This window comes from Rhinatrema bivittatum, chromosome 5 (genome assembly GCF_901001135.1).
Source record: "Rhinatrema bivittatum chromosome 5, aRhiBiv1.1, whole genome shotgun sequence".
In the NCBI taxonomy this organism is placed as follows: Eukaryota; Metazoa; Chordata; class Amphibia; order Gymnophiona; family Rhinatrematidae; genus Rhinatrema; species Rhinatrema bivittatum.
In genome coordinates, this window is record NC_042619.1 from 354052180 (window position 1) to 354077990 (window position 25811).

The 25811-nt window shown below is 43.9% G+C and overlaps 1 protein-coding gene across 11 annotated transcripts in view; it reads right to left on the reverse strand.

The window, feature by feature from the left end:
- Positions 1-25811, reverse strand: part of MCF2L (MCF.2 cell line derived transforming sequence like) — a 322158-nt gene that overhangs the window by 172006 nt on the left and 124341 nt on the right. Inside the window, exon 1 of one of the 11 annotated variants that reach the window (XM_029604678.1) lies at positions 22214-22605. The exons of 8 other annotated variants lie outside the window; for them this stretch is intronic. In XM_029604678.1, coding sequence (XP_029460538.1) covers positions 22214-22229 — 16 coding nt within the window. In that variant the 5' untranslated portion in view covers positions 22230-22605. Of the gene's footprint in view, positions 1-3787; positions 4060-4159; positions 4834-22213; positions 22606-25811 lie in introns of those variants that run through there. 2 more of the 11 variants (XM_029604673.1, XM_029604676.1) reach the window with 2 other exon arrangements.

A 25811-nucleotide genomic window follows, 5' to 3' on the forward strand; every position in this document is an offset into this window, starting at 1 on the left:
TGGGGGGGGATGTTTAAGCAGCAGCTCCTTACTCTGCACTCTCCTCAAGCAGCAAGCACCTGTGGCTGTTCCAGAAAGCAGAGGCTTGCTATGTCAGATTTCTGGTGACACAGTGGGTGAGAACCCTTGTGCTAGGATATCCTTTTTCTAGTCATACAATTGTCTTTCACAAGAATAGATTAGTCAACTTTTAGTCTTTCCCATATATGTAATAAAAAAAAAAAAAAGTCAAAATGGTTTATTACAAAACTGCAACAATGTTCACAAGCCAGAACGAAAAGTATATATTTTGACAGCACTTTTTCTAACCTTCAAACAAATGTTTGAATTTATGCTATTCCCTGCTTTATTCAAACAATCCAAATGAATATTTAAGCTCACCATATTCCAATTTGATGTTTTGTTTTTTTTTTACAACCCCCCAAACCAATTATTTAAATGGTTTAGTTCTAAGTAATGGTGCGTCATCCAATGGTTCCAGAAATCTATTCTTTGCCAAAAATTCATAAAGATCTGATGAATCCACCTGGTCGACCAATCATGGCTCTGTTAGAACCCTTGTCCATATTGCTTGACAAACGTTTGAATTCTTTTGTACCACTGGTGCCTTCTTTTGTGAGAGATTCTAGTCACATTATTGGGGATTTACAAAAAACTTAGAGGATGGTGCCACCCCAATCTATTTTGGTAACAGCAGACATCTGCTTCCTTGCATACGAAACATTCCTCAGGGAAGTGCATTGATCACCATTCGGGAAACTCAACTTAACGGCTGGGTCCACGGATCTCCACTGAATTTCTTTGTGGTTTAGCTGCATTGGCTTGGACGAGAAATGATTCTCTCTTTCTAGACAAAGTTCTTTTTACGAGTTAAGGGGACTAGCAATGGGAGCCGCCATGGCCCCCCCCCATCATTGCCAGTTTGTATATGGTGAATTTCGAAAACGTTCTCTTGACTAATCATCCGTTTGAATGCTATGGTTTGGTTTTTTTATGGCATCGCTACGATGATGTGCTCATGCTTTGGCTTGGCCCAGTGGGAAGCCTTCATGGGTTTTTCACCGGCTCGACAGTTGTCATTTGTATTTACAGTTTTCCTACTATATGGATTTACACACTGTGGCAGTTTTGGACATTAACATCAGTTTGTCTGAAGGCCATCTTTCTTTTTCTGTTGTTCGAGAAGCCTCCACTGGCAGCATGCCATTGCATTTTGAGAGCTGTTATCCAAACCACACACAGCTAAATTCACCCATGAGCCAATAAGTTTGAAGATTACATTCCACGGCCAGTGATTACAAGTGTCAAGCTCAAATCACAGTACCTGATTTTTTTTGGACAGAGGCTTTCCTGTTTCTTGTCTAAAGAAGGCTTATAGATACGGTTTGTTTGCAAATCTGATATATTATTGCTCCCGAAGAAAAAGGAACCGTTGGACAAATTACTCTGTGCCATACCATTTTCTGCTCAAGCTAATGCTATACAGCGCATCATTTTACAACGCTGGCTGGTTCTCTCTGTACTCTCGGCATTTAGACATCCTCCCATGTTTCCTTTTAAGCGTGCATGAAATTTGAGAGAGACTTGCTTGTGTGATCTTATGTCACGGATGAAGCTATTTGTCCCACACAAAACATGACTAGCACTAACATGGATTTGTTGAAATGTGATCGGGATTGTGTGATCTGCCGTCAAGAGGTTACGGGGGCTACTTTGTTTCCCCCCCAATAGAACCGCTATCACATAACATCACACCTTCAGCTGTACTTCCCAGGGCACAATATATTTTATTTCATGTCCCTGTGCACTTCTATACATTGGAAAGATTTCTCTATCTTTTTTGGACAAGAATCACTGAACATCGAGGCAGCTCCAATTGTTCAATACTGTATGGATTTATAGCATTCTTGGGAGTCATCGTCATGGGAGATTTTGGACATCGTGTTGCCATCCATTCACAGAGGCAATTTGGATTCCACATAGTTTGAACCAAAATATTGGAGTAGTCGTTTGTCTAATCAATGGATTCTGTTCATCACATTAATTGACATCTCTGTTTTTCATGGTTGCCTATTCTTGAAGATGTTTAGTTCAAGGATGCCTACTTTGAGAAAAGTTAAGTAATTGGCTATGACGGACATTGGGGGCATCATTTTTATTTAAACTGATTTTTCTGAGTTTGTGTTCACACTTAAGGACATTGGTCTGGTCACCCCGTTTGATAGCAAAATAAATAAAAAAAAAAAGACTGGTATATGACAACATGAGGTGGAGTTTTTCTCCAGAAAAATTATCCTGGTGAAGCTCTAGGTTTGATGCCTTAAAAATGTAAATCATATTTAATGTTGCCATAAGATTTGATTAACTGTGCATTCACGTTATTTGTGATATTAAATTACTACTAATATATGTTGCATTGTCTCCTTAGTACTTTAACATTAGCTCTAAATCCTGCAGCAATCCATTCAAGTGCCAGCTGTATTGTTAAACAATTCTAACCCAAGTGTGTTTCACATACAATTTTCATTGAGCAATTAATTCCCTTCCTGCTACATTGGCCTAGCAGTCATGCAAAAAAAATGACCCAGCTATGATAAACACAATGTCAACAGAAACTAGTTTAAAAAGTAATGCCTTGAAAAATATATAACACACTACAGTTTTACAGTCTAATTATAATGCAATATCAATGGTAAACTAACTTCAGAGCTTATCATCATTCAGGTGGAGGGAGGGGCACAAAGACTGGTCAGAAAGGCCATGGTTTTAGAAATATGTTCAAACAAACTAGAGAGGGTGATGTTAATCTGTCTATGCAGAAAGGAAAGGTCAAACACACACTGTTGTGGGTGATTGCTTTTTTTTTTTTTTTTATTGGGCTAATGCTACATTCATGACTGTTTCTGAAGAGTGAGGCTTCCTGCATCATCAGGTTCCTACAAAATAAATGCACCAAGGATGGTGATGTCTGAACATATAAGTAAACTGTAGGCTGAATTACAACATCTGGATTTGTTTTCAAAGCTGTACTGTGTGGGAAAGCAAAAAGATGGCTGGGGTTAAAGGAAGGGCAAGGGGGCAGATGATACACCTGGATGCTGTTCCAGCCCTGGCACTTTAGAGTCTGCTCTTCAGATATGCAAGTCTTCGTGACACCTTTCAAAGCAGGAGCTTCCCAAACCTGTCCCTGGGGGAACCCCTACCGGTGAGAATTTCAGGATATCCACAGTGAATACGCATGAGATACAATCTGCATGCCATGGGGGGCAGTGCATGCAAATTTATCTCATGCATATTCATTGGGGATATCCTGAAAGCCTGACTGGCTTGGGGGTCCTCCAGGAGAAGTTTGGGAACCTTTGTTTTAAAAGGATCAACCCAAGAGTTATAGTTCCTGAGCTTTTGAGAAGAGACGACCTCTGCGGTCTCGAAAGTTTAGAGAATATCACACCAAGACAAGATTCCAGTTTTCTCCTGCACCCAATGCAGCTGCTAGGAAATAGGGGGGGCTCTGGACCCAGTCCTTGAGACACCCAGCCAGTCCGATTTTCAGGATATCCCCAATGAATATGCATGAGATAGATTTGCATATGTTGCTTTGCACTGCATGTAGCGCTCTCTCTCATGCATACTGATTGTGGATATGCTGGCTAGGTGCGACTGGGTTGACAGCCACGCTGTAAAACGATTAAGAAAGGAGTTAAAAATAAAAATTAAAAAAAAAAAAAAAAATATATATATATATATCAGATAAACAAGTTAGTCCAATAAAAAGGTATCCCCCTACCTTTATTTCTAGGTGAATACATTTACACTTGAATTCTCTCTTGAAAAACACGACTACATCTATCGTCCACCTATGAAAAGCATTCAACCGAATCCCATGGTTGCCACTTTTAGTTAAAAGCAAAGCGCCTTTGTTTCCTCGGGCGCAAACCCCAGCAGCTCCAATTAGCGCCAGCGGCTTCGCGCCCAGCTGTCTCAGCCCGGGCAAATGCTGCTGGATTTACCCCCCACTCCGGCACAGAGCTGGGGGGGGGGGCTGTAGGGGCGACCGAAAATCTTCCTCCCTCCCGCAGGGTTATGCACATTACGCTCATCGGGGACCCGGCAAGCGCGAGCTGGGAGAGCCCGCGCCCATTAACGCGCACGCACACACCTGTACTTTTCTTCAGCAGGATCCACAGCTCCGTGATGTCCCGGCACAGCAGCGAGATCAGGCTTAGGGTCATCTTGCCGCGGAGCCGTCCTCTCGATAACGACCTATTTGTTTTTCTCGGGGAGCCCCGTCTTGCAGAGCCTAAAACTCCATATTTCAGTCAAAGCCGAGCTATAATGCGGGATACAATACCTGTCTTCAAATTACATGCAAAGCAAGGGTGCCTTGCAGGCAGAGCACAGAGAGGGCTCCTCCCAAGGCTTCTCTCGCTCTCTCTCGAGCCGATTGATCGGGCATTGCTGATAATCAGCTGACACCTATTAGACATTTTATTTACTTCCTGGGCACCTAACTGCTTTCTCCTTTCATGGAGCTGAGTGAAAAGGCGCTAGCATTTAGCGCGCTCCAGCCCCGGAGAGCTCCTTGTCGCCCGTTGGAAGCCTCCCTTCCGGAGCCCCACGCTTAACAAATGGCAGCCTAGCAAGTAGTGCAGCCATCTCTGTCCCCTGAGGAAATAATAACCTACTGTACAGCAGGCGGCTGATCTGCCTGACTTAGACACTGCTTCCAAGATGCAACTGGAAAGCATCCCTTTTTTAGCCGGACATCTTTAGCTGAAACGACCACGCTTCGTTTACTTTGAACTTAAACTCGTGGAGACTTGGGCTGCGCGTGAGCCTGCCGGTCAGTTTGCAGTCTGTGACTTGGAGCACAGCCTCTCACCAAAAGCACCACAAGAGCTGCGTTTGCTGTATTTAAACATGAGCTGTACTGATTGGTTTTCTGTTCTGCTAAGGAATGCACAGGCCTGGGTAGCTTTTTTTTTTTTTTTAAGTGCATTTATCATATAATATTTAGATGTGAACAATAAAATAAAGGCTTTGCTCAATAATACTTTCCAAAACAAGAAAGCTATTTTTAATTGTGCGATTTAGCTATTTTTCTCTAAAAAGGGCACCACTCACTACATGATGATGTGAATGTGTCACATATAGCTTAGTATAAGTTAATATCAATCACGGTTCACGATGTGTCCAGACAGGCCTGTTTCAGTGTAGAGAGAGAGAGAGAGAGAGAGAGAGAGAGAGAGAGAGAGAGAGAGAGAGAGAGAGAGAGAGAGAGAGAGAGAGAGAGACTGACTTGCTATAGTGCTTCCTCCCTAGACAGGTATTTGTATCCCTATGGGAGGCCCACCTAGTAACTCGAGGTGAGGGTTAAGTATTAGTGTAGGGGGTTAGGCACCACTTTGACATTCAACGTGAGACGTACGAACAGAACAGTGGTCTCTTGTGAAGATTTGATGGCCTTCGGAGTGAGGAAACTCACTCCAAGATGAGATTTGGGCAGTGTTCTCTCCACCTAGCTTGATGGACTCTCTACCTGGGTAACATCAAGCTAGGTTGAGAGAACATTGCCCAAATCTCATCTTGGAGTGAGTTTCCTCACTCCGAAGGCCATCAACATCAAGCTAGGTGGAGAGAACATTGCACAAATCTCATCTTGGAGTGAGTTTCCTCACTCCGAAGGCCATCAACATCAAGCTAGGTGGAGAGAACATTGCCCAAATCTCATCTTGGAGTGAGTTTCCTCACTCCGAAGGCCATCAACATCAAGCTAGGTTGAGAGAACATTGCACAAATCTCATCTTGGAGTGAGTTTCCTCACTCCGAAGGCCATCAACATCAAGCTAGGTGGAGAGAACATTGCCCAAATCTCATCTTGGAGTGAGTTTCCTCACTCCGAAGGCCATCAACATCAAGCTAGGTGGAGAGAACATTGCCCAAATCTCATCTTGGAGTGAGTTTCCTCACTCCGAAGGCCATCAACATCAAGCTAGGTGGCGAGAACATTGCCCAAATCTCATCTTGGAGTGAGTTTCCTCACTCCGAAGGCCATCAAATCTTCACAAGAGACCTCTGTTCTGTTCGTACATCTCTCTCTCTCTCTCTCTCTCTCTCTCTCTCTCAACAGGCCTGTCCGTTCACATTGTGAACCACGGTAGTCATCAGGCTCCACTCTCTCATGCATGCCTGCTCCTCTCCGGTGGCCGACTCGTTGCTGTCCCAGCCCGGAAGGACCGGGGCCCCTCGCTCTGCAGGGGGCGGCTGGGGCAGCGGTGTCACCGGGTGCAGAAACGCTGCTTGCAAATAAGAGGCTGCATCAGACCTAGGGTCCCAAAAACTTTGTACGCACTCTGCTTTGGGGTTGTTTCTTTTGCTGGAAATGAAACCATTTTTTGTTGTAACGCAGCATTTTCAGAGGGGGTTTTTTTTTTTTTTTTTTAAATCCAGGAACCTTCTCACTGGGGTGGTCGGATGCCTTTTGAGTGGCTTATAATCCTGAAGTGTTTTCATATGGGATCTAAACCAAATTATTCTCAAGTTTTTTTTGGCAAAATTCAGCAGATCTCCTACAGAGCCTCAAAGCTCTGGTGCCAATAGGGTGGCTGCCTGAGCAGTAGCCAGCTCAGCTCAGTCTTGGATCAGCCTGTGAGCAAACTGGATACGGTGGAGTTAGTGGCCCAAATTAAAATGTTGCAATTAGATATAAATAAATCTGTCTGTGAGGAAGTCCAAAGTGAAATCCCTGGATGCAAGAATCACTCAAAGCGAAATAAATATAGGGGAGCAAATTGACTGTGGTGGGTTTTTCTAAGAAGGTTAAGACTTGAATTAGGCCACAAGTTAATTAAGAAGAAACAAAAAGCCCTGGAGAATAGGCACAGAAGGAATGATGTGTGTATGCTTGAGAAGCCTACAGAGGAAGTTGAAGATGTTGTTCTGAAAAAAGCACAATAAAGCTCTGGAATTTGTTGCCAGAGGATGTGGTTAGTGCAGTTAGTGTAGCTGGGTTCAAAAAAGGTTTGGATAAGTTCTTGGAGGAGAAGTCCATTAATGGCTATTAATCAATTTTACTTAGGGAATAGCCACTGCTATTAATTGCATCAGTAGCATGGGATCTTCTTAGTGTTTGGGTAATTGCCAGGTTCTTGTGGCCTGGTTTTGGCCTCTGTTGGAAACAGGATGCTGGGCTTGATGGACCTTTGGTCTGACTCAGCATGGCAATTTCTTATATTGATCGAGAACAAATTCCTGGCAATTTTGTGCACTCAGATTTCTATGAATCATGCCAAGGTGGCATTCAGACACAATAAACAGCATCCCAGTTTTAAAGAAGCAGATATTACAATGTTTGCTCATCTCTCTCAGTTCATCCTGCAAAATCAGAAAAACTTCCAATTGCTTACTCAGTTCCTGCAAGCGGAAAGCTGTCAAATATAGGCAAGGCTTCCCTGGTGCCTTAATTTTGTAATACCATGGGGATTGTTACCATAGGACGGAGATCAAGGCATGCCCGTGACTTGGTTGAGGAATTCAGTAGCAGAATGGATGGAAAGAGAAGGGCAGGACTCTCCTCTGGGATTGGAATGGTAAATGGTTACCCCTACCCGTTGCAAAGTTTCCAGTGGATGTAAATATCTGCCTGTGACATCTATTGAGCCTGCACAACAAGAGATGGAATTATGGGATCACATGACAGTTTAGCACTGAAGGTTTCTATTCTCGCTCCTCCTCTTCCTCAGAAACCTCTATGGTTCCTGACCGGCTGCTGAACATCTTTGCAAGTGCTATTGAGTTGTTGAGGCTTTTTTTGGAGATTGGACCATGGGATTCACAAGCCCCATCAGGAGGAAAAGATTGTTGGCTCAACTGCGACAGACTAAAAGGTCGGTTGTCTTCTGGCAGGAAACCCACTCTTCTTCGTCTGAGCATATGAAATTTTACAAGGGCTGGGTTGGCCAAGTCTTTTCTTCTAATAAACAGGGAGTGGCGATTTTTGACTAAAAGGTCGGTTGTCTTCTGGCAGGAAACCCACTCTTCTTCGTCTGAGCATATGAAATTTTACAAGGGCTGGGTTGGCCAAGTCTTTTCTTCTAATAAACAGGGAGTGGCGATTTTTATTGCAAAGCATTGTCCCTTTGTCAGGGATCAAAAACTGGATAAAAGTGATGGATATGACGTTATTGGAAACCTTTGTGGGCAATTATGTACCCTAGCTAATGTCTATGCCCCAAACTTGAGTCTGAGTTTTTTTTTTTATTTTAAAATTGCACTTTAAAGGGCCTGTTTGTCTGGAAGGGGATTTTAACTTCATCTTGGCCCCCTAAGGATAGGTCTGAAAATAGACTAGGGAGTAAGTCTGATACCCAGGTGCTTAGGTCTTCCCTAAAAGAACTTGGCCTCCACAATGCCTGGGCTGAGGTGATTATACTTGTAACTTACTCTCTGTAATGATTTGGTTCATTTCATCTGATTTATATTGAGCATTCTTAAGGCCTGTGACACTGGATCCATTTTCTTGTCAGACCATGCTCGGCTCTGCATGGGATTTGAGGGACCAATGGAGAATAATCTTCCTGGGTGACCAACATTTTGCACTGTGGCTCTTTAGTCTTGGTAAGAATATATATTGTTTAATTATAATAAGGAAGTGTGTATATATTTATGGTGTGGGATCCTGCTAAAGCCGTTCCTAGTGAGCAGATGATGTCTCTGACTTCAGCTTTTAAGAGGCCTAACAAGAAAAGGCTCGATTTGTCATTGCTTGAGGAAGCAGCAGAAGCACAGTGGATGTTATTTTTTTTTTTGGCCATTGACCGAATTAAGAGGAGAGATTAATGCTTTGGAAAGTTCCCTTACCATGTATTATTTTAAGTTGACCAAAATACAGATTTCTGACCATGCACACACATCCCCCTAAGCTGTTACTATGGCACTAGAAGGAAACAAGGATTAATGATGGAATAATAAGATTCACTGAGGGCAGGGAAAGAATGCCAGCTGTTTTCAGTCAAATGGCTCAGTATTTTGCCACGTTTTATAAAAATCTTTATAATTCTGAGCTTGCGGGCGGGTTGAAATGAGCAAAACTGAATGTGGCAGCATAGTGCTTGGTCTGTAGCCCCTTTTTCGTTGCTAGACGTGCAGAAGGCCGTGCAGAGTTTGGAGAATAAGAAGGCTGTGGGACCACATAGTCTCCCTGGCAGATTTTTTTTGCCCCAGTTTTGAGTGGAAATGTTTAATGGTTCTAGTGCTAGGCAAGTTGCCCGTTTTTTTTTCTTTTTATGATGCCCTCTATTTCTGTGATGATCCTGCCATGTGCTAGCTATAGACTAATGTCTCTGTTAAAGGCTGACTGCAAAATGTTGCATTTGTGTGTTCCCGTTCAGTATTATATTCCAAATATATTACAGCCTGATCAGATGGGATTCATAAAGGGTCACTGTAGATATTTAATGTGAGGCGCTTGGTTAATATTTTGCATTGCGTTAAGGAATTTGCTATTAGACCTGTTATCTTTCCGTATGGGGGAAAAAAGCATTCAGTAAGGTTGAATGGTCTTATTTGTGCAACGTGAGCGGAATTTGGTTTGGGAGATAATTTTATTGGACGAGTACCTTGCGCCGAAGGCAAGATGTAAAGGTGCATTGTTGGCCATCTCCCTCTTTTGCGCGAGAACGTAGCCCTTTATCGCCTTTGCCATATGCTGTAACGGTAGAGTTGCTTGTGTTTTCCATAAGGGAATTTGGGGGATTGAGATGGGTGCAATGCCCGCTCTGTGTCCTTGTGCGCTGCTGCTGCTGATGATATATTCTCATATTTGACAGACCATCCCCAACTTCTCCCTTTCAGGCTTCTTGGCTAATTTCTCCAATTTTGATTATGCCTTGTAAAAAGTCAGGAGACGGGACATCTGTGTTGGTTTGAGGTGCTTTCCTAATGATTTGAGTCTGCTATATAGGTTGCATTATGATAAAGCAAATTAAGAAAAACCTAAGAAAGTGGAAAGATATGGTGATTTGCTTAGGCCTGGATTTATCAAAATGCACTAAATATCGCATGCGATAGGAAAAGGGGCATGTTTTATGGTAATAACCTGTTTATCGCAAAGTGCGCTATCTTACTGCTTCGCATAGGTATTACCGCAGAGTGCAATCATTTTTTCACACTTTGCAATAAGTACCACGTTGCAATTCCTACCTACAACCACTGGGGGGAGAGAGAGAGAGTCAGCCTAGCTATAAAGCCCTCATAATAGGTATTAATACCTCTATATGAGACCCACCTAGTAACTCGAGATGAGGTTTAGGTAGGGGTTAGGGGCCACTTTGACATTCACAGTGAGACGTACGAACGGAACAGTGCTCTCTTGTGAAGATTTTATGTTTTCAGGATATCCATAATGAATATGCGTAAGATAGATTTGCATACCAACCATGCATATTCATTGTGACAATCCTGAAAGCCTGACTGGCTAGGTGTGCCTTCAGCACAGGAATGGGAAAACCTGATGTACACTATAATAGGGGAGGGCTTTTATGACATCTCCTTCTATGGCATTTGTTTAATCCAAAAACCTGTTGCTGGCTGCTAGAAGCGTATTAGCAAGGTATCGAAGGGGCCTTCCCACCCCCTCCTGAAGCGGAATGGGCGGTAAAGAGCATGGAGGAATTAATTATAAGTCAGGCAGGCTTCTGTGTGTCTGGGCCCCATTTCTCTCTTGTGGACATTTCTAGATTTTTTTTGTTTGTTTGTTTTTGGTATTATATGTTAGATTATTTCTCTTCTTTGTCTCTTTTGAAGCTTGTTCTCTCTTTATTTTATTTATTTATTTATTTTGTTCTATGTTTGCTTGACTGCCAGGGGTGCGGTGGGATGGGATTGGATTTTGTTTTGGTTAATATTTTTTTTTCCTCTTTCCGTTCTCTGGAAGGAAAGGAGAATTTACTGCTCTCTGTTTCCTGCTGCTGGAAGATTTTAAGTCTTCCCATTCTCTTATGATGATCACTGTTTACTTTTTTATAATTCTGACTTTTTGATTGCTTTGTATGTTATGTTGTGCTTCAGCTGTTTGGTCGTCCAATAAAACTTCCTGAGATATTCCCCCACCCCCAAAAAAAAAAAAAGACTGACAGAAACGACGGGAGATGGCATCACAGGAGAGGAGAATCCTTCCAGCCCTTCGTGCTGTTTGTCGGCCAGGATAATTTAAAGTCGCACGGCAAACGACAAAGGTTTGGAAGTAAGAAAAGAGTAAACCTGAAAGCCTGTCCTTACTCCTGGACCCAGTGGCTGTGCTGGAGGGAGCTGTAATTAAAGCTTCCCACAGACCAGCAATGATCTCAGCATACGCAGGTCTGGGTACGGGGTGTGTGCGTGTGTCTGGGGGGTGCTATGGAGTTATAGATGGAAGCATACCAGGTGGTGGGACTCTCATAAACCTGGGTGTCTGCATTTCCTGCTGGCCGGTGCCCGGAACCGTACTGGATCCAGCGGTGGATCTAGGGCTTTAGGTCTGTTTTGGTACAGCCTGGTTTGGCAAGGCCCGTAGGCGTGCACCAGAAAGAACTGTAGGGGAGAGAGCGGAAGCAGCTGGAGAGGGAAAGTAGTGCAAATACCAGACTGAGGAGCGGCGGTGACGGGTGGGCTTAGGGTGGCTCGAGGCTCCTATTTGGGCTACAGAACGGGCAGTTTCAGGATTGAAGGGAAATAGTAGGAGAAGGGGGAAAGTTCACGGGGAACCGAAGGGAGGGTCCACGGCCCCCTTGTGGACTCCCACCCAAGAGAGATTCTGCTGTGTCAGACTCGCTCTCAGAGAATGAATATTTAAAGGTTACGTGCCACAAGATTTTCAAGTGGGTCTGGTTCCCTGTTGATCAGCCTTGGGTGCATGCAAACCCTTCCTGTTTTGTTTTTTTTTTTTAACAATCAACCTCAAAATCGAGCTCAAATAGAGAATTCGGTTGCTGAGTGCGTGCAGCTTCATGTTATGCCCTCTATTCACGTGGACTTGCATGGTAACCACGCTGCTTTGTGCCCTGCAAAGTTAGGCACCTTTTTGCATAGGCATGCCTGCACACGCAGACACAAATATATGATTAATTTTGTGTTTGTGCGACCACAAACAAAATCACCCAAATCCCCCCCCCCTTACATTGTGTTAGCAAAAGGAATTAACAAAATAAGCCACATGGCGTAGTCAGAACGAGATAAAAAAGGGGGGAGAGCCGGGTGAAGAGAGAATTTCCAACCCACGGCTTTACAATTTACATTATTATAAGAATAAATGACCAGGACCAGAGCTGGCAGGCAGAGGAGAGGGGCTGAAGGTTTTTAATGATATCCAGATCCACGGGAAGAGAAAGGGATGGGGGGGGGGGGGGGGGGGGCAGGCTGCAGAGCCGTAAATCCCAATGAGTTCACCCATTTCCAGAAACCGCAAGCCTTTAATAACCATGCCCTGCACCCGCACGCACCATAAAGGAACAGGACAAAATCAAACCAGCAGGAAGTCAGTGTAATCCTATTATTTGGTTCATGTCAGACTGTGCCTGGCATGTTTAACAAAATGCAGGTCCAACAGGAGCGGCCTAAATCAAATCAGCACTCCCAGCGCATATTGATCTTCACAATAATAAATACTGCGTCCGGAACTGAAGATTACCTTTATTCTGGAGCATTGTATGAGGCTCCTTGGGGGAAACAGCACCGTGAATGCACCACCGCTGTTTATATTTTAACATTTCTTACACACCACCGCAGGCGCTGGGGGTCAGTTTTGCAAAAATGCTCCAAGGAGATACATTATCATCATTATTATTATTAAACATTGGCGATACTTTTTAAATACATGAATTACAAGGAACTGCTTTATTACCATAACAAGATTAACTTGAAGAACATAGCAGAGATGCACACGTACCCCTAAGCCTTTCATTTTTGGCGGGATCCTCCTGCCCCTTTGGACTTCTAGCTCAGTTGGGGATCTGGTGTCCATGGGTCCTCATTTGCACTTACCTAGGGCTATATTTTGTTTTCTCTCTATTTTATATCCCCTCCTAACTCACCTAACCCCAGTCACTGCAGTGACGGTCCTCTGATGGGAGGGGCTGTGCATTAGGTCTCATTATGGGCCCTAAATCCAACCTCTAGGCCTCACCGTCGCATGGTAATGGGACTCTTTCCCCTGCCCTAAGTCCCTCTACACCATCCCCAGCCCGGTCTGGGAAGCAGTTCCCTCTGCACCAGCCCCCTGTGCCAGCCCAAAAGGTACTGCTGCTGCTAGGTTGGGCAGGCGTGCATGCTGCATTAGGGAAGCGCGATGGACTGCACAGGCCCGGGAGATGATCACCTAACGATTAAACGTCCTGCTGCCAAGCTGTGATATAGTGCACTGGAAACACAGCTCAGGGAAAACAAGAGATCTGTCCAGACAGGAAATCTGCTGATTCTGCTGCTAGAAATACATTCCCTCCAGGACGCACTCCCTCATACTGCTGAGGCAATCCCTTCGCTCTGCCTTTAAAAAACAGAAGCTGGAGGAAAGATATTTGATCTGGTAACTTTACACAGTCCAGAAGGAACCAGCACTGCCACATACTGCGTGGCTGAAAGAGCTGGCAGAAATATAATAGACTGACTTAACGCCAGCGGCCTCTGACATTTAAAGGGGAAGCACCATCAACATTGGGTTTTGAAGATATAGCTACCTTGCTGGCTTACCTGGAATATTTTTCTTATTCTAATTGCTCTTTTTTTTTTTTTTGTAGTTCAGATTCCTAATGTCTGTGCAGCAAAAGTGCTTTTGAAAGCATTTGCTTTTTTTTTCTTTTGATGTTCCCCGCTATAAGTGTATTTGGGTAAAAGTGACATACGAGTGCTGTGCTTACTACCCTCACTGGTAGTGTTTGCAGATTTCGAGATTTCACGCGCACTGTTTTAACTATCACGATCACCCTCACCAGCAGACAGTGCCCGTGGATGATTTCTTCTGGCAGACACTCCCCTGTGCCGCGCCACGATGAGAAATTTAAGTGCTTGTACACCGTTCCAAAAGTCATTCAGAAGCATAGCCAGAGCTAAATTTAGTGGGGGCTCACACACAGGTCCTTGGTGGCAAGATGTCACCCTCGCCATGCCGCCACCGCTCCACTTCCTGAGGCGCGCGCACACGCACGCCCACCCTCATTTATGAAGGCCCTGCAGTGGGAACCTGCTCCAGGCACCCTCCCATGACCACGGCCCCTGCAACACTTTCTTTGCTTCAGCATCGGGTCTCCTGCCTAGAGCAGTGCGTGGTGTTGTTCCTGTTCTTCCTGCGTCGACCTGCCTGTCTTGAGCAGCCTTGCCTTGCCCAGCTCACCTCATCCAGCGTCTCCTTGCCTGTCCTCATCATTCGCCATCTGATCTCCTGTTACTGACCATTGCCTTGGACACAACCACACGTGCCTGCCTCCTGGACCTGACCATGCTGCCTGCTCTGACCATTGGCCTGTACCCGGCATCTCCTGTCTGACCCTGGTGTGTTCTTGGTCTCTTGCTTACCCTACTGCCCTAGGGATCCACCCCAAGTCCTGTTGGCCACCAGAACCCAAGGGCTCAACTTGCGGGGGAGGTAGCTGGTATAGGCGAAGCTCCAGTCTGTCCCGCTTCAGGGCACATCCTCCAGCTGTCGGCATAGGCCTCGTAGGTTCACCTAGAAGGCTGGGTCAACTATGCCACAGCACTAAGGTTCACATCAATACGAGGAGGAGGAGGAGATGCAAGGCATGAGAAACCATATAAACAGTTGGCCTGTATACTTACTGGGCTCAATATGCAAAGCACATTGGTCGCTATTTAGCCAGATAAGCAGGACTTAGGAGGCTAAATAGTGGCCACAAAATATGCACCTATGTACAGCAGCTGCCACTTATCCATATAAGTCCCTTATTCGACTGAAAGTTACACACACAAAAAGTAGGTGTGCACTGGGCAAATCGGGGGCAGAGCGAGTTAGTCATATAACTTATATGGCTAACTACCGATCTTCAGAGTTAGCCGCAAAAATATACGTGTACGTTTAGACCACCATAAAGGAGGTCTAAATTTAGTCAGGTATATATAGACACACACACATACGAGTATATTCAGCGGCTTTTCTGTACTACTGGATATACATCAAATCTTAACCAGATAAGTTCTAACCGGCTAAGGGGGTCATTTATCAAAGTGCTATATGGTGTTTTCTCATGCATTAAAGCATTTTCGCATGTGAAAAACGCCATAATGCATGTTGCTATGCGAATTAGGAAAAGGGGAGGAGTTTGGGTTGGGATTTGCAGCCAAGTGGGCTGGCTTTGCAATTTGCGAAGCCATATTGCACAGCTTTAATGTGGATTTTAATGACACCTTTTCATTTGTGTTAAGCCCTGCGATATGGCTTTATTGCACTTTGTGATGTTTTTGCAAATAGCATTTTCAGTATTTTAAGCTGCTGGAGAGACAACCTAGCTCTCAGGCTCTCATACTAGGCAGGTATTTGGGGGGAGCACCTAGTTATAAGGCTCTCATACTAGGTAGGTATTTATAACTCTCTAGGAGGCCCTTCCTAGTTACTCGAGGTGAGGTTTAGGTATTAATGTAGGAGTTAGGGGCCACTTTGACATTCAGAGTGAGACATACGAACAGAACCGTGCACTCTTGTGAAGATTTGATGTCCTTCGGAGTGAGGAAACTCACCCAAAGATGAGATTTGTGCAATGTTCTCTCAACCTAGCTTGATGGACTCGCTACCTGGGTAACATCAAGCTAGGTTGAGAGAACATTGCACAAATCTCATTTTTGCTCCAAAAGATATCAAATCTCTCTCTTCATCCCCCCAGTAGTTGTAGGTAGGAATTACAACCACTGGGGTTGCAAATCACCAAGATAGGCTGTTTATTGCAAAGTGCACTATTACCATAAAACAAGCCCCTTTTCCTATTGCATGCGATATTTAGTGCATTTTGATAAATCCAGGCCTAAGTTACTTTCATGGCCAGCTTTGAATATCTACCCCTATGAATTCAACTATCCAATCAGCTTACACCAAAGACCCACGTGATCATGGACTGGCAGTGATTTTAATGCCTCTAGGCCCTCTAATTGCTCTACCTTTAAGGGTTGACTCAGTTGTGAAATGATTCTGCTGCTAGGGGAAGGGACCTCAACCAAATGTGAGGGGGCAAGGCCCCCCGCCCCCCCCCCCCCCCCCGGCCTCCTCACAGTTACATCCCTGCTATCAATGCTTTCTAACAAATGCTGCAGCAGTAACAGCACCATGACATCACTGAGTGAGGTGCATCTTGGGATGCATCTTGTGGCAGCAAGATTGCTGTGGGCATATTGAAGCCGAGGCTTAGCAACAAAGAACCGTAATAAACCACCCAGGAAATAAAACTAACAACCTTCTGTTTTGCACATCCACAAAGCTAAGATCATGCTATGTAAAATCTGCGTAGACTACTTCCCCTTTAAAGGGAAAACATATTTCATCTTCCTGTTCCATATGATAAATAGTACACGGTAATCAGTTGTGCAAATATTTGATTTCTTGCAAACCACTACCAGTCACCCAGCCCATTAACACAACATTAAAATGAGCGGTTTATTTACCGAGGTTTAACATTTACAGAGAAATACATGATTAAGACTAAAGATATAAGTTTTACAGAAACTCAGCAGCCCCTTAAGAATGCCACAGCTTGATGGCATCGGATTTTTTTAAAAATATCCTCCCTCCCTTAAAGCCGCACTCCAGTTTGTATCTGGGAACAGTGGTACTAGAAACTAGAGATGTGCATTCGTTTTTGCCGAATTGGAAAATTTCAACGAAATTGTCCAATTCGGCATGTTTCAGGGAGCCCAAAAAAGATCGGGATTTTCCCGTTTTTTTGCAAAAACTCGTTTTTCCGATTAGTGCGCACTAACTAAAAATCGATTTTTCGCAAAAAAAAAAAGACCCGAACCGAAAAAAAACGACATTTTCCATGGCGGCCAAAAAACGAAGAACGACACGAACACAAAAAACGATGCACATCTCTACAGAAGCTGGAATGTACTGCCAACTCGAACCTGCCCTGACCAGGCCCATCTAACAATAAGGCAGAAAAATATTGAATTCTCCATGCCTTTGCTCTGTGCCCAGGAGTAAAAAACCTGCACCTACATTCATGCCCCGTTTATTACACTGGTCCCTCAGTGAGTCTAACTACTGGTAGAAGCGACAAAAGTATAACTTAATTAAAATTATTTAACCTGAAAACGCTTGACAGAAATACTCGTTGCCATAGACGTCACCCATGCAATCGACAATAAGACAACAAGACAAACATACGGCTCACAGTAAGCATATCAGACACATACTTAGAAATGCAAGTTTGACGCCCTTTGTTCTTTTCAAGTGTAACGCAGTTGTCATGCAATAAATTTTTTTTCCTGCACCTTCAGTATCAACGGACAATTTGTTTACCGTTACAGTTATTCAATGAAGCTGCGATTCTACGTTATAAGCCAGCGGCAGTCTCTTTCGGTCATGGCAATAACCAGTTTATCTGGTCATACACATCACTACAGCTAGTACAGTACGGCAGCGCGCTGTGAAACGAGGCTGCATGTTTTCTTTATTGTCAAAAAAAAAATTCACCAGTGGGGAAACATTTGTGAAATACTTCAGCCACCCAAATTTCTTTGTATAAAACTTCTACAAATGTGCATCCCTTTTATAGCGGTGCTTTCTCTGTACTTGTGGAGAGAACTGACGTATAGGATGGATGGGGAGGGAGCTGGAGGTAGAGAAATGTCAGCATTTCTACCTGCTCATTTTTTCCTAATGCACTAAAGTTCTATCAAGAGCTCCAGTTAACTGGGCTTCCAGAAAACACCAGGCACGAAGACAAGATCTGAAAACGCCCTCTCCATTCCACCCCCGAAGTTGATCATATGCCAAGTCTCCACTTGGGGCAATTAGAACATTTTTTGTTTCTATTTAAGTATTTGTAGAAGTCAGGAATTCACTTAAATGTTTCAGGAACTCAAACTACTATCCCAGGTTTTAAATTAAAAAAAAAAAAAGGTGCAAGTCCATTACTTTAACTCACAAGTTTATTTTATTTATTTAAAACTTTTTTTTTTATACCGGCATTCGTAGGACACATCATGTCGGTTTACAAAAAACTGAGAAGGAAAGGAAATTACAATGAACAGGGGAGGGGATAACTGGGTGAGTACACAAGTAAAAGAGAGGATATTTAACAAGCAGTGATACAACTCTATTTTTTCTGTAAATTCATTAAATGTTGCTCCTCTTCTAATTCAGGCCGCTGAGTGTCCTAAACCATGCAGCTCACACTGAATTTGTGATCCTGCAAATCTAGCGCAGTTAAACTAAGTTGCAGGGTTTCCCACAGTATAGTAGGCAAAATATGTCAGTCATGTTTACAATAGATAAATCATGGGCTTCTAAGTTAAGGTGTTTATAAAACGTAAATGCAGCTCTTTAGGGATTCTTTGAGGGTGCTAAAATCTGGCGTTTTAGATTGGGGTAATTTTCCATAGGTACTCTATTTTTTTCTGTAAATTCATTAAATGTTGCTCCTAATTCAGGCAACTGAGTGTCCTAAACCATGCAGCTCACACTGAATTTGTGATCCTGCAAATCTAGCGCAGTTAAAACTAAAAACTTGTAGATAAATTAAAAGAAGAGAAAGCGATAAGGCTGGCAGGATCCATCCACCCAAGGGTTATGGAGCAGTTCTGGCAGCTCTGCCATCTGGCCTTTTCAAAGTTTCTGTAGAGTCAGGACTGGAGATAGGTGGAAGTGAGGAGACGGCCAGTCTGTCTGACCTCTGTGGTGCGTAAATTCATGGGATCTCTGCTAAAGCAGAGGCTAATGTCGTTTTCAAAACGCAATGGATTCCGCGTTTTGAAGGCTGTGTGGCTGTGAGGTAGGTCCTTGTCAGACAAAGCTGATCAGTTTCTTCAGCTGAGTCACCAGCGTTGGATGAGGGGGAGAGCACTTGATGTGGTGTACTTGGATTTCAGAAAGGCTTTTGACCCGGTTCACCTAGGGGGACTTATACATAAAGTGAATGCCCTTGGTATGGGCCCTAACGAAGCTGACTCTGTTAGAAACCGGTTGAGTGGGAGGCAGCAAAGGGCAGAGGTAAATGGAGTTCACTCAGGGGAGAGGTGCCACCAGGGATCAGCTGTTGGATCAGTTTTCAACACTTTCATAAGCAATATTGCAGAAGAAAATTGTCTTTTTGCAGATAATACCAAAACCTGCAAGACGACAGACACCCATGAAAGAGTGAAAAACATGAGGAGGGATTTAGCAAAGCTTGAGGAATGGTCTACAGTCTGGCAGCGAAGAGTTAATGCTAAAAAAAAATGAAGTCATGCATTTGGGCTGCAAACCCCTCCAAGGGACCTGTACATTATAGGGAGTGAAATTCTTCTATGCATGAGACAAAAGAAGGATGTGGAGATGATTTTATCTGATGGTAAAAAACAGGAGGTGGTTTTGTTGTATAGGGAGAGGAATGGCCAGCAGCACAAAGGAGCTGATATTGCCTCTGTGTAAGTCCCTGGTTAAACCTCATTTGGAATTCTGGACACTGCACCTTCAAAAGGATATGAGCCGGAGCAGGTCCAGAGGGTGGCTACTAAAATGATCAGCAGTCTTGGTTTAAGGCTATAGGGGATAGACAATGATCTAAACCTGTACATTCTGGAAGAAAAGTGAGATAGGGGAGAGATGATAAGAGACATTTAAATGCCGCCAAGTTAATACACAAGAGATGAGCCTCTTTCAACAGAACGACTCTGGAACAAGGGGCTCATGGGATAAGGTTGAAAGGAGGTAGACTCTGCAGTAATCTAAGGAAATATTTCTCTACAAAAAGGGGTAGTAGACACATGAACCAGCCTCCCAGTAGAGGTGGTAGAGTCAAGAACAGTATCTGAATTCAAGAAAGCATGGGACAAGCATAGGGGATCTCTCAGGGAGTGGAAGGACTTTTAGAGTTGAGCAGTTGAGGTAGATGGGCAGACTATATAGAAACATGATAGCAGAAAAGACCACACAGCCTATGCTTCGGTTCTCATGTATATAGGTACCCTGCAAACTACAGCTCATTATGAGCAGATCAGCTATGAGTCATGCAGGTTAGCGAGTATCAGCTGCAGCATCCCCAATGGAGAGGAAGAGGAGCTGCAAAGAGGTCTAAGCCCCTATCCCCCCCAAACAGCCTGTCAGTCATCCCCTCCCCCAACCAACTAGTTGGACTCCCCAACCTCCCAACCAACCAATTCCCCGCCCCCCTCCAGCCCAACTAATCAGTCCCCTCCCACCTTCCTCCACAGCTTGCAGTCATTGCCAGCACACCCCTGAAATGGCTCACTCTTCGGCCACCGTGCGGTTCTCCGTGAATTTGCGTGCGTGATGCCCGGTACTGCAACCCTGACTTGCAGTCCCAGGCTTGCCAGACCAGCCCAGGAATATACAGGAACTGTGTGGCTGATCTTCACCGAGAGCTGTGTGGGGCCAGAAGACAGAATATTTTCCAGGGGTGGTGTCGGGAGAAACTCCGAGCAAGCAGAGATGGTCGGCTTCATTTCAAGTGCAAGGCTTTATCATTTTTAACCAATAATCAGAAGCCGTAGATCATCTGCAATAATTTGGCTACCAACACCATAAATGAAATCTTTCTGTAGCCCATAAGAAACACAGCATCTAATCCATGTGAACAAAGTGATAGCAGCTACTATAAATATTATTCTGCTGCCCTCCATGCAAAATATCAGCTACGATGTCAAACACAAGAAATCAAAGAGGAGACCAGCAAGACAGCACACTGCATCCATTAAAAAGCTACTTAACAGCTCAATTAAATGTTATTAGCTAACCTTATTGAACCAAACCTGCAGAACACAATATTGCTGTGAACAAAACTCACTGAAACAAGTATAGCAGTAGAATAAATGTTCCCTTCTTTGATACATAGAAACAGAATATGATGGTGGATAAGGATCACTGTACCTACCTACTCTGCCCAATTTACTTCCTGATCTCGGACTTTCTCTTCACTTCGTGTTGTTCCACCGACCATTAAATTTCCTAAGGCGACTCCGTAAGCGCTGCACCCGGAATGGCCAGCCTGTTCTGATCCAAGCACAAGGCGATGAATGCAAGATGCACCTCCCGCTTTAGATAGATCTTTTTGTATTTTTTCATGATCACTTAATCATACGGATGCTGAATGAGGGCATATGCCCGGATGAAAAGTAGCTACATGAAGCCCTGATGATTGGCACTACTGCTCACAAGTTTGAAACCAGTGCTAATTCAACCCCCTTTGTGTATCTTTCACTTCTTCAAAACTTAGGATCTTCTATGCTTATCCCATGCTTTTTCTTGCACTCAGGTTTAATTCACTTGTTATAAATACACTTTCAAGCCATGAAAACAAAAATGCATAATGCTACAGTATCCTAAGATCATAGCGAAACAAAAAAATCATACGTGAGGGTTAAAAAAACCAAAATGGAAAAGTCTAGCTCCCCAAAATCAAGGAGTAGGCCGTACTCCCATGGAAGTAATAAGAGACATCAGATATTTACATATAATGCATCGTCTTTCGTCTGAAAAATTCCATTACTGAAAATAAATCATGGGCTTCAGCCTATGTTCCATGATCTGGAAAAACTGCCATTATCCACAATTATTTGATCAGAAAACTCTCATTGTCCAGAGCGTCCATTATCAGGAAAAACCCATTATCTAGAATCTCAGTCACAACCATATTGGATGAAAGGTGCTCTACTATATTAACGTGGACGTACAAAACCCCTTGCCTTTAAACCAATAAAGTAACTGTTCCGGGCTGCATTTTTATTTAAGTCTGGTAGGTATTCACATTCACTGATCGACTGTTGTGAGCTGCAGTAGCCGTGTCTCATTAAGCATTAAGACAAATCGGTGGTTAACGTTTCTTGTACCTTAAACAATATTTTGCTTTTCAAAACAATTTTTTTTCCAAGATAAAAGTAATTCATTTCCCAACCTCTCTTTCAAGCAACATTTCAACACAGCCAACTGAAATTTACCAGATTATGAGTTTGCAGAGCTATAATACAATATACTTGCCGGAGATATTACTTGCTGTAAAATAAAAATTAAAAAAGTTACTACCTGCGTACACTTCCATGCTATTGTGCTAGGATCCTCTCTTCCCTTCCCAGGCAGTTCTCTGGCCTGCAGTGGGTCCTGTATAGAGTAATCTATGCTCCACAAGCTATTCGCCGATAACATAGGAAACCGGATGCCAGCCAAGAGGCACACAGATTGAAGCCACTCTGAAAACTACAGTTGAATTAACTTTGGATGAAAGCTGCTTTAACACCAGAGTAAGCCCAGCACTGCATGCTGAGCACTTCATCCCAGGCTGAAAAGGAAAAAAAAAAAATTCTGACCATTCCAATTCAAAATTAGCCACTCGTATCCCTCCCTTCTGAGAAAATATTTGCAGTGTACAGAACCAACAAAGCTAACACATTGCTATCATTAAAGATCCATCATTTATATAAGTCCAACATGAAGTGAAGAGCACAACACGGCAACCTGAGAACAGTTAAGCTTGGTAGCGTTTCGATGCGCAGAGAGGACATTTATATGGCAGATATGTAAAAAAAATAAAAAATGTAATTGTGCAACTCGGCCTCTGGCAAGCATGTGCAGTACTTCCACGCCTTATAAATCAGAAATCATTTAAGTCATGTTGGCTGAGTCCTGGAAGGAACTGCTGTGTGTACAGAGGGCATGGAAACTTAAGTTATCCACTTTCTGATCATTCTGCATTTCCTGGGATTCAAGGAGTTTTCATGCGCACAACTCAAGATGGCTCAACAGTAGGCAATATATTAGGCACTATTTGCCATCTTGACTGCGACAAGAAGCCGATCTGGCCACGAAGCCTTAAAAAAAAAATTAACAATACTAGGGAAATAAAAAAATATATCACTTAAAAATGTTATCAAACCAAGGTTAGTCGTGCTGAAGCAGTAAATACGTTTTCACTCTGCTTGAAGTAAACCCAGCTTTGGTTAATGTGATCTTTAAAAAATGGTTTGTACATAAGGCTTCAGGAGACAGAACGTCAGGAGCCGAGAGCGTGACCCAGCACAGACGGAGGCAACAGGGACCACAACATCTCGAGGTGAGGAGGGGGAGACCCAGTTCCCGCTCCATAGTGCCCCCCCCCTCCTCCTATCGCTGTTGAGACTCGAGGGGGCAGGCCCGTCCAGCCTTAGGCTCCTCCCTGGGTCTGCCACGATGCCCTTCTGCTCCTGCTGAGGCCCCATAAGGGGACATCACTGAAGGGTCATGCCAAAGAGCGTGCCCCTTTGTGCGCTTCTCGATGTGCAGGTTCGGGAGCACCAAAAAAACTTCAATTCTCTGTAATTAAGCCCCTGTTCCAAAGTGTAACTATCCATGCATATTTACTCCTAACTGGGGCGGCTCCCTGGCTCCACCCTCAACCTACATCATCTGTTGCCATAATGCCCCCACACATCAATCCAGACACTTGCGAGCTAACTCTTAGAGGCAAAGGGCAGCCAATAATGAGATAATTACCCTAGGAAACCTGCAACTTCCTACCTCGCTACTAAATTCCATTTCCCTTCCAAGATTAGTCCCTTTTCTTCCTGTTCAAACCAGCACTTTTCAATATGTGCTTGAACTGGGCCCCCCTTCAAATACCGGTGACATGGGATAGGAGACCACGTCAGTCACCCAAGCAGCTTCAACCCAGACACCTCCTCAAAGTCCCCCCTATATCATGAGAATCTTACCAAACTAGCACAAAATGACCCTATCTTATTACAACTTGGCCTCCTTAATGCACAGTCAGCAAAGAATAAGTTCCACCATATTACTGACCTTATTGAAAAATTAAACCTCCACGTCCTCTGTCTCTCTAAGATATGGATAGGAGAAGGTGACACTGTGACCCATGCCCAACTCTGTCCTCCTGGCTACCTAATCTACCACACTCCTTGACCCATGGGCCATGGAGGGGGAGTTGCCATTATTGTTCATCACACCCTGGCTCTCATTCCAGTTGCCACTCAACAAATAGGAAAATCTGACTGCCTAGTCTTAAGATTCAAAAGCAACGAAGCACCTAAGATTGCCCTTTTCTACCAACCATCTGACACTGACCTTTCTTAAACTGTCTGAATTCATCTGTGACTTCCACCAAGTCCCACAAAACCTGTGTCTTGGGGGACTTCAGCTTCCATGCAGAGAACTCTCCCAGCATTGCCGCAGACAAAACATGGACAATCTGGGACTCACCCAATACATCAAGGTGTCCACTCACAAACAAAGCCACTCTCTAGACCTAATATACCACTCTGCTAACATCAGTATGAACACCAACTCTACAACAGTGGTCCCAGTCTCTTAGTCTGACCACTACCTGGTCCAAAATACCCTACTAATCCCAAAAGCAACTCACCTCCCTCCCCCATCATTTCCTCCTTCCAGGAACCTCTCATCCATCATGAATGATAATATACTACAATATCTCAACATTCCTGAAAAATCTCCTTCAGACCCACCGGAGACCCTGGTCGAATACTGGATTGACCAATTCACCACAGTCATCAATACCGTAGCTCCATTCAAATCTAAACCCTCAAAGCATCTGAGGAATTCACCATGGTTCCACAAGGGTTTCCTCTTTCTCAAGCAACAATCGCGAAAACTTGAACAAGCATGGAGGAAATATAATAGACACAAATCCGTCAAAACTGTAAGGAACAGGCAAAAATGTATAAAACAGCTATTTGCCTAGCAAAAAAAAAAAAGGCTATCCCAAAGCAACTAGAGCTCTCCATGAACTATCCAGGCAAGTTCTTTGAACTAGTAAAAAAGCTCTCTAAACAAATTTCGTACCTCATTTCTATTCTCACAGGAGACCTCACCGCAGAAGACTTTGCAGGATTCATCTCTGAAAAAATCACAGTGATCCATTCTGCCTTTGTTTCCCCTCTCTCTACAGCATCACCTGAGCTCCCCAACCTCCACTCCTGCAGGAGTGCCGCAACTCCCCCAAGAGAGCATCACCTCTAAAGAGGTAAAAGACATCCTCCAGCATATCAGTCAATCCCCTAGCCCCACCCGACCCAATCCCGCCTAGGTTCGTCCTCAGCCTAAAACATATTCTGGCTTCTTGGCTGTCCTATATATTAAATAGGATCCTACTGATTGGCTCCCTTCCAGGAATACGTAAGGAGGCAGTAATCAGACCTATCCTGACTCTGACCTAAACGTGTTTGACCATTACTGTCCAGTTTCTGGTCTCCCCTTCTTATCCAAGTTGGTAGAAAAAATAGTCCATCACCAACTCCTAGTCTTCCTTGAAGAGAGAAACATCCTACATCCTCAATAATCCAGCTTCAGGAAAGACATGGAACCAAATCCATCCTTCTGGACATCACAAACAATATTCATCTGAATGTCAACCAATGGGGAGATAGTATCCTTATTCTACTTGATCTCACTGTAGCATTCGCCACAGTCGACCACAATCCCTTTATCCAGGGAAATATAGGAGATATAGCCCTCACATGGTTTGCGTTGTTCTTATCCAAAAGAACTCAATCTGTTCTGTGGGCCAACAAATCATCAACCCACCAGAGCCCTCAGCTGTGGCATTCACCGGGGATCTGTCCTATCCCCAACTCTCTTCGACATATGTTTGTTCAAGCTGCAATCTTATCGA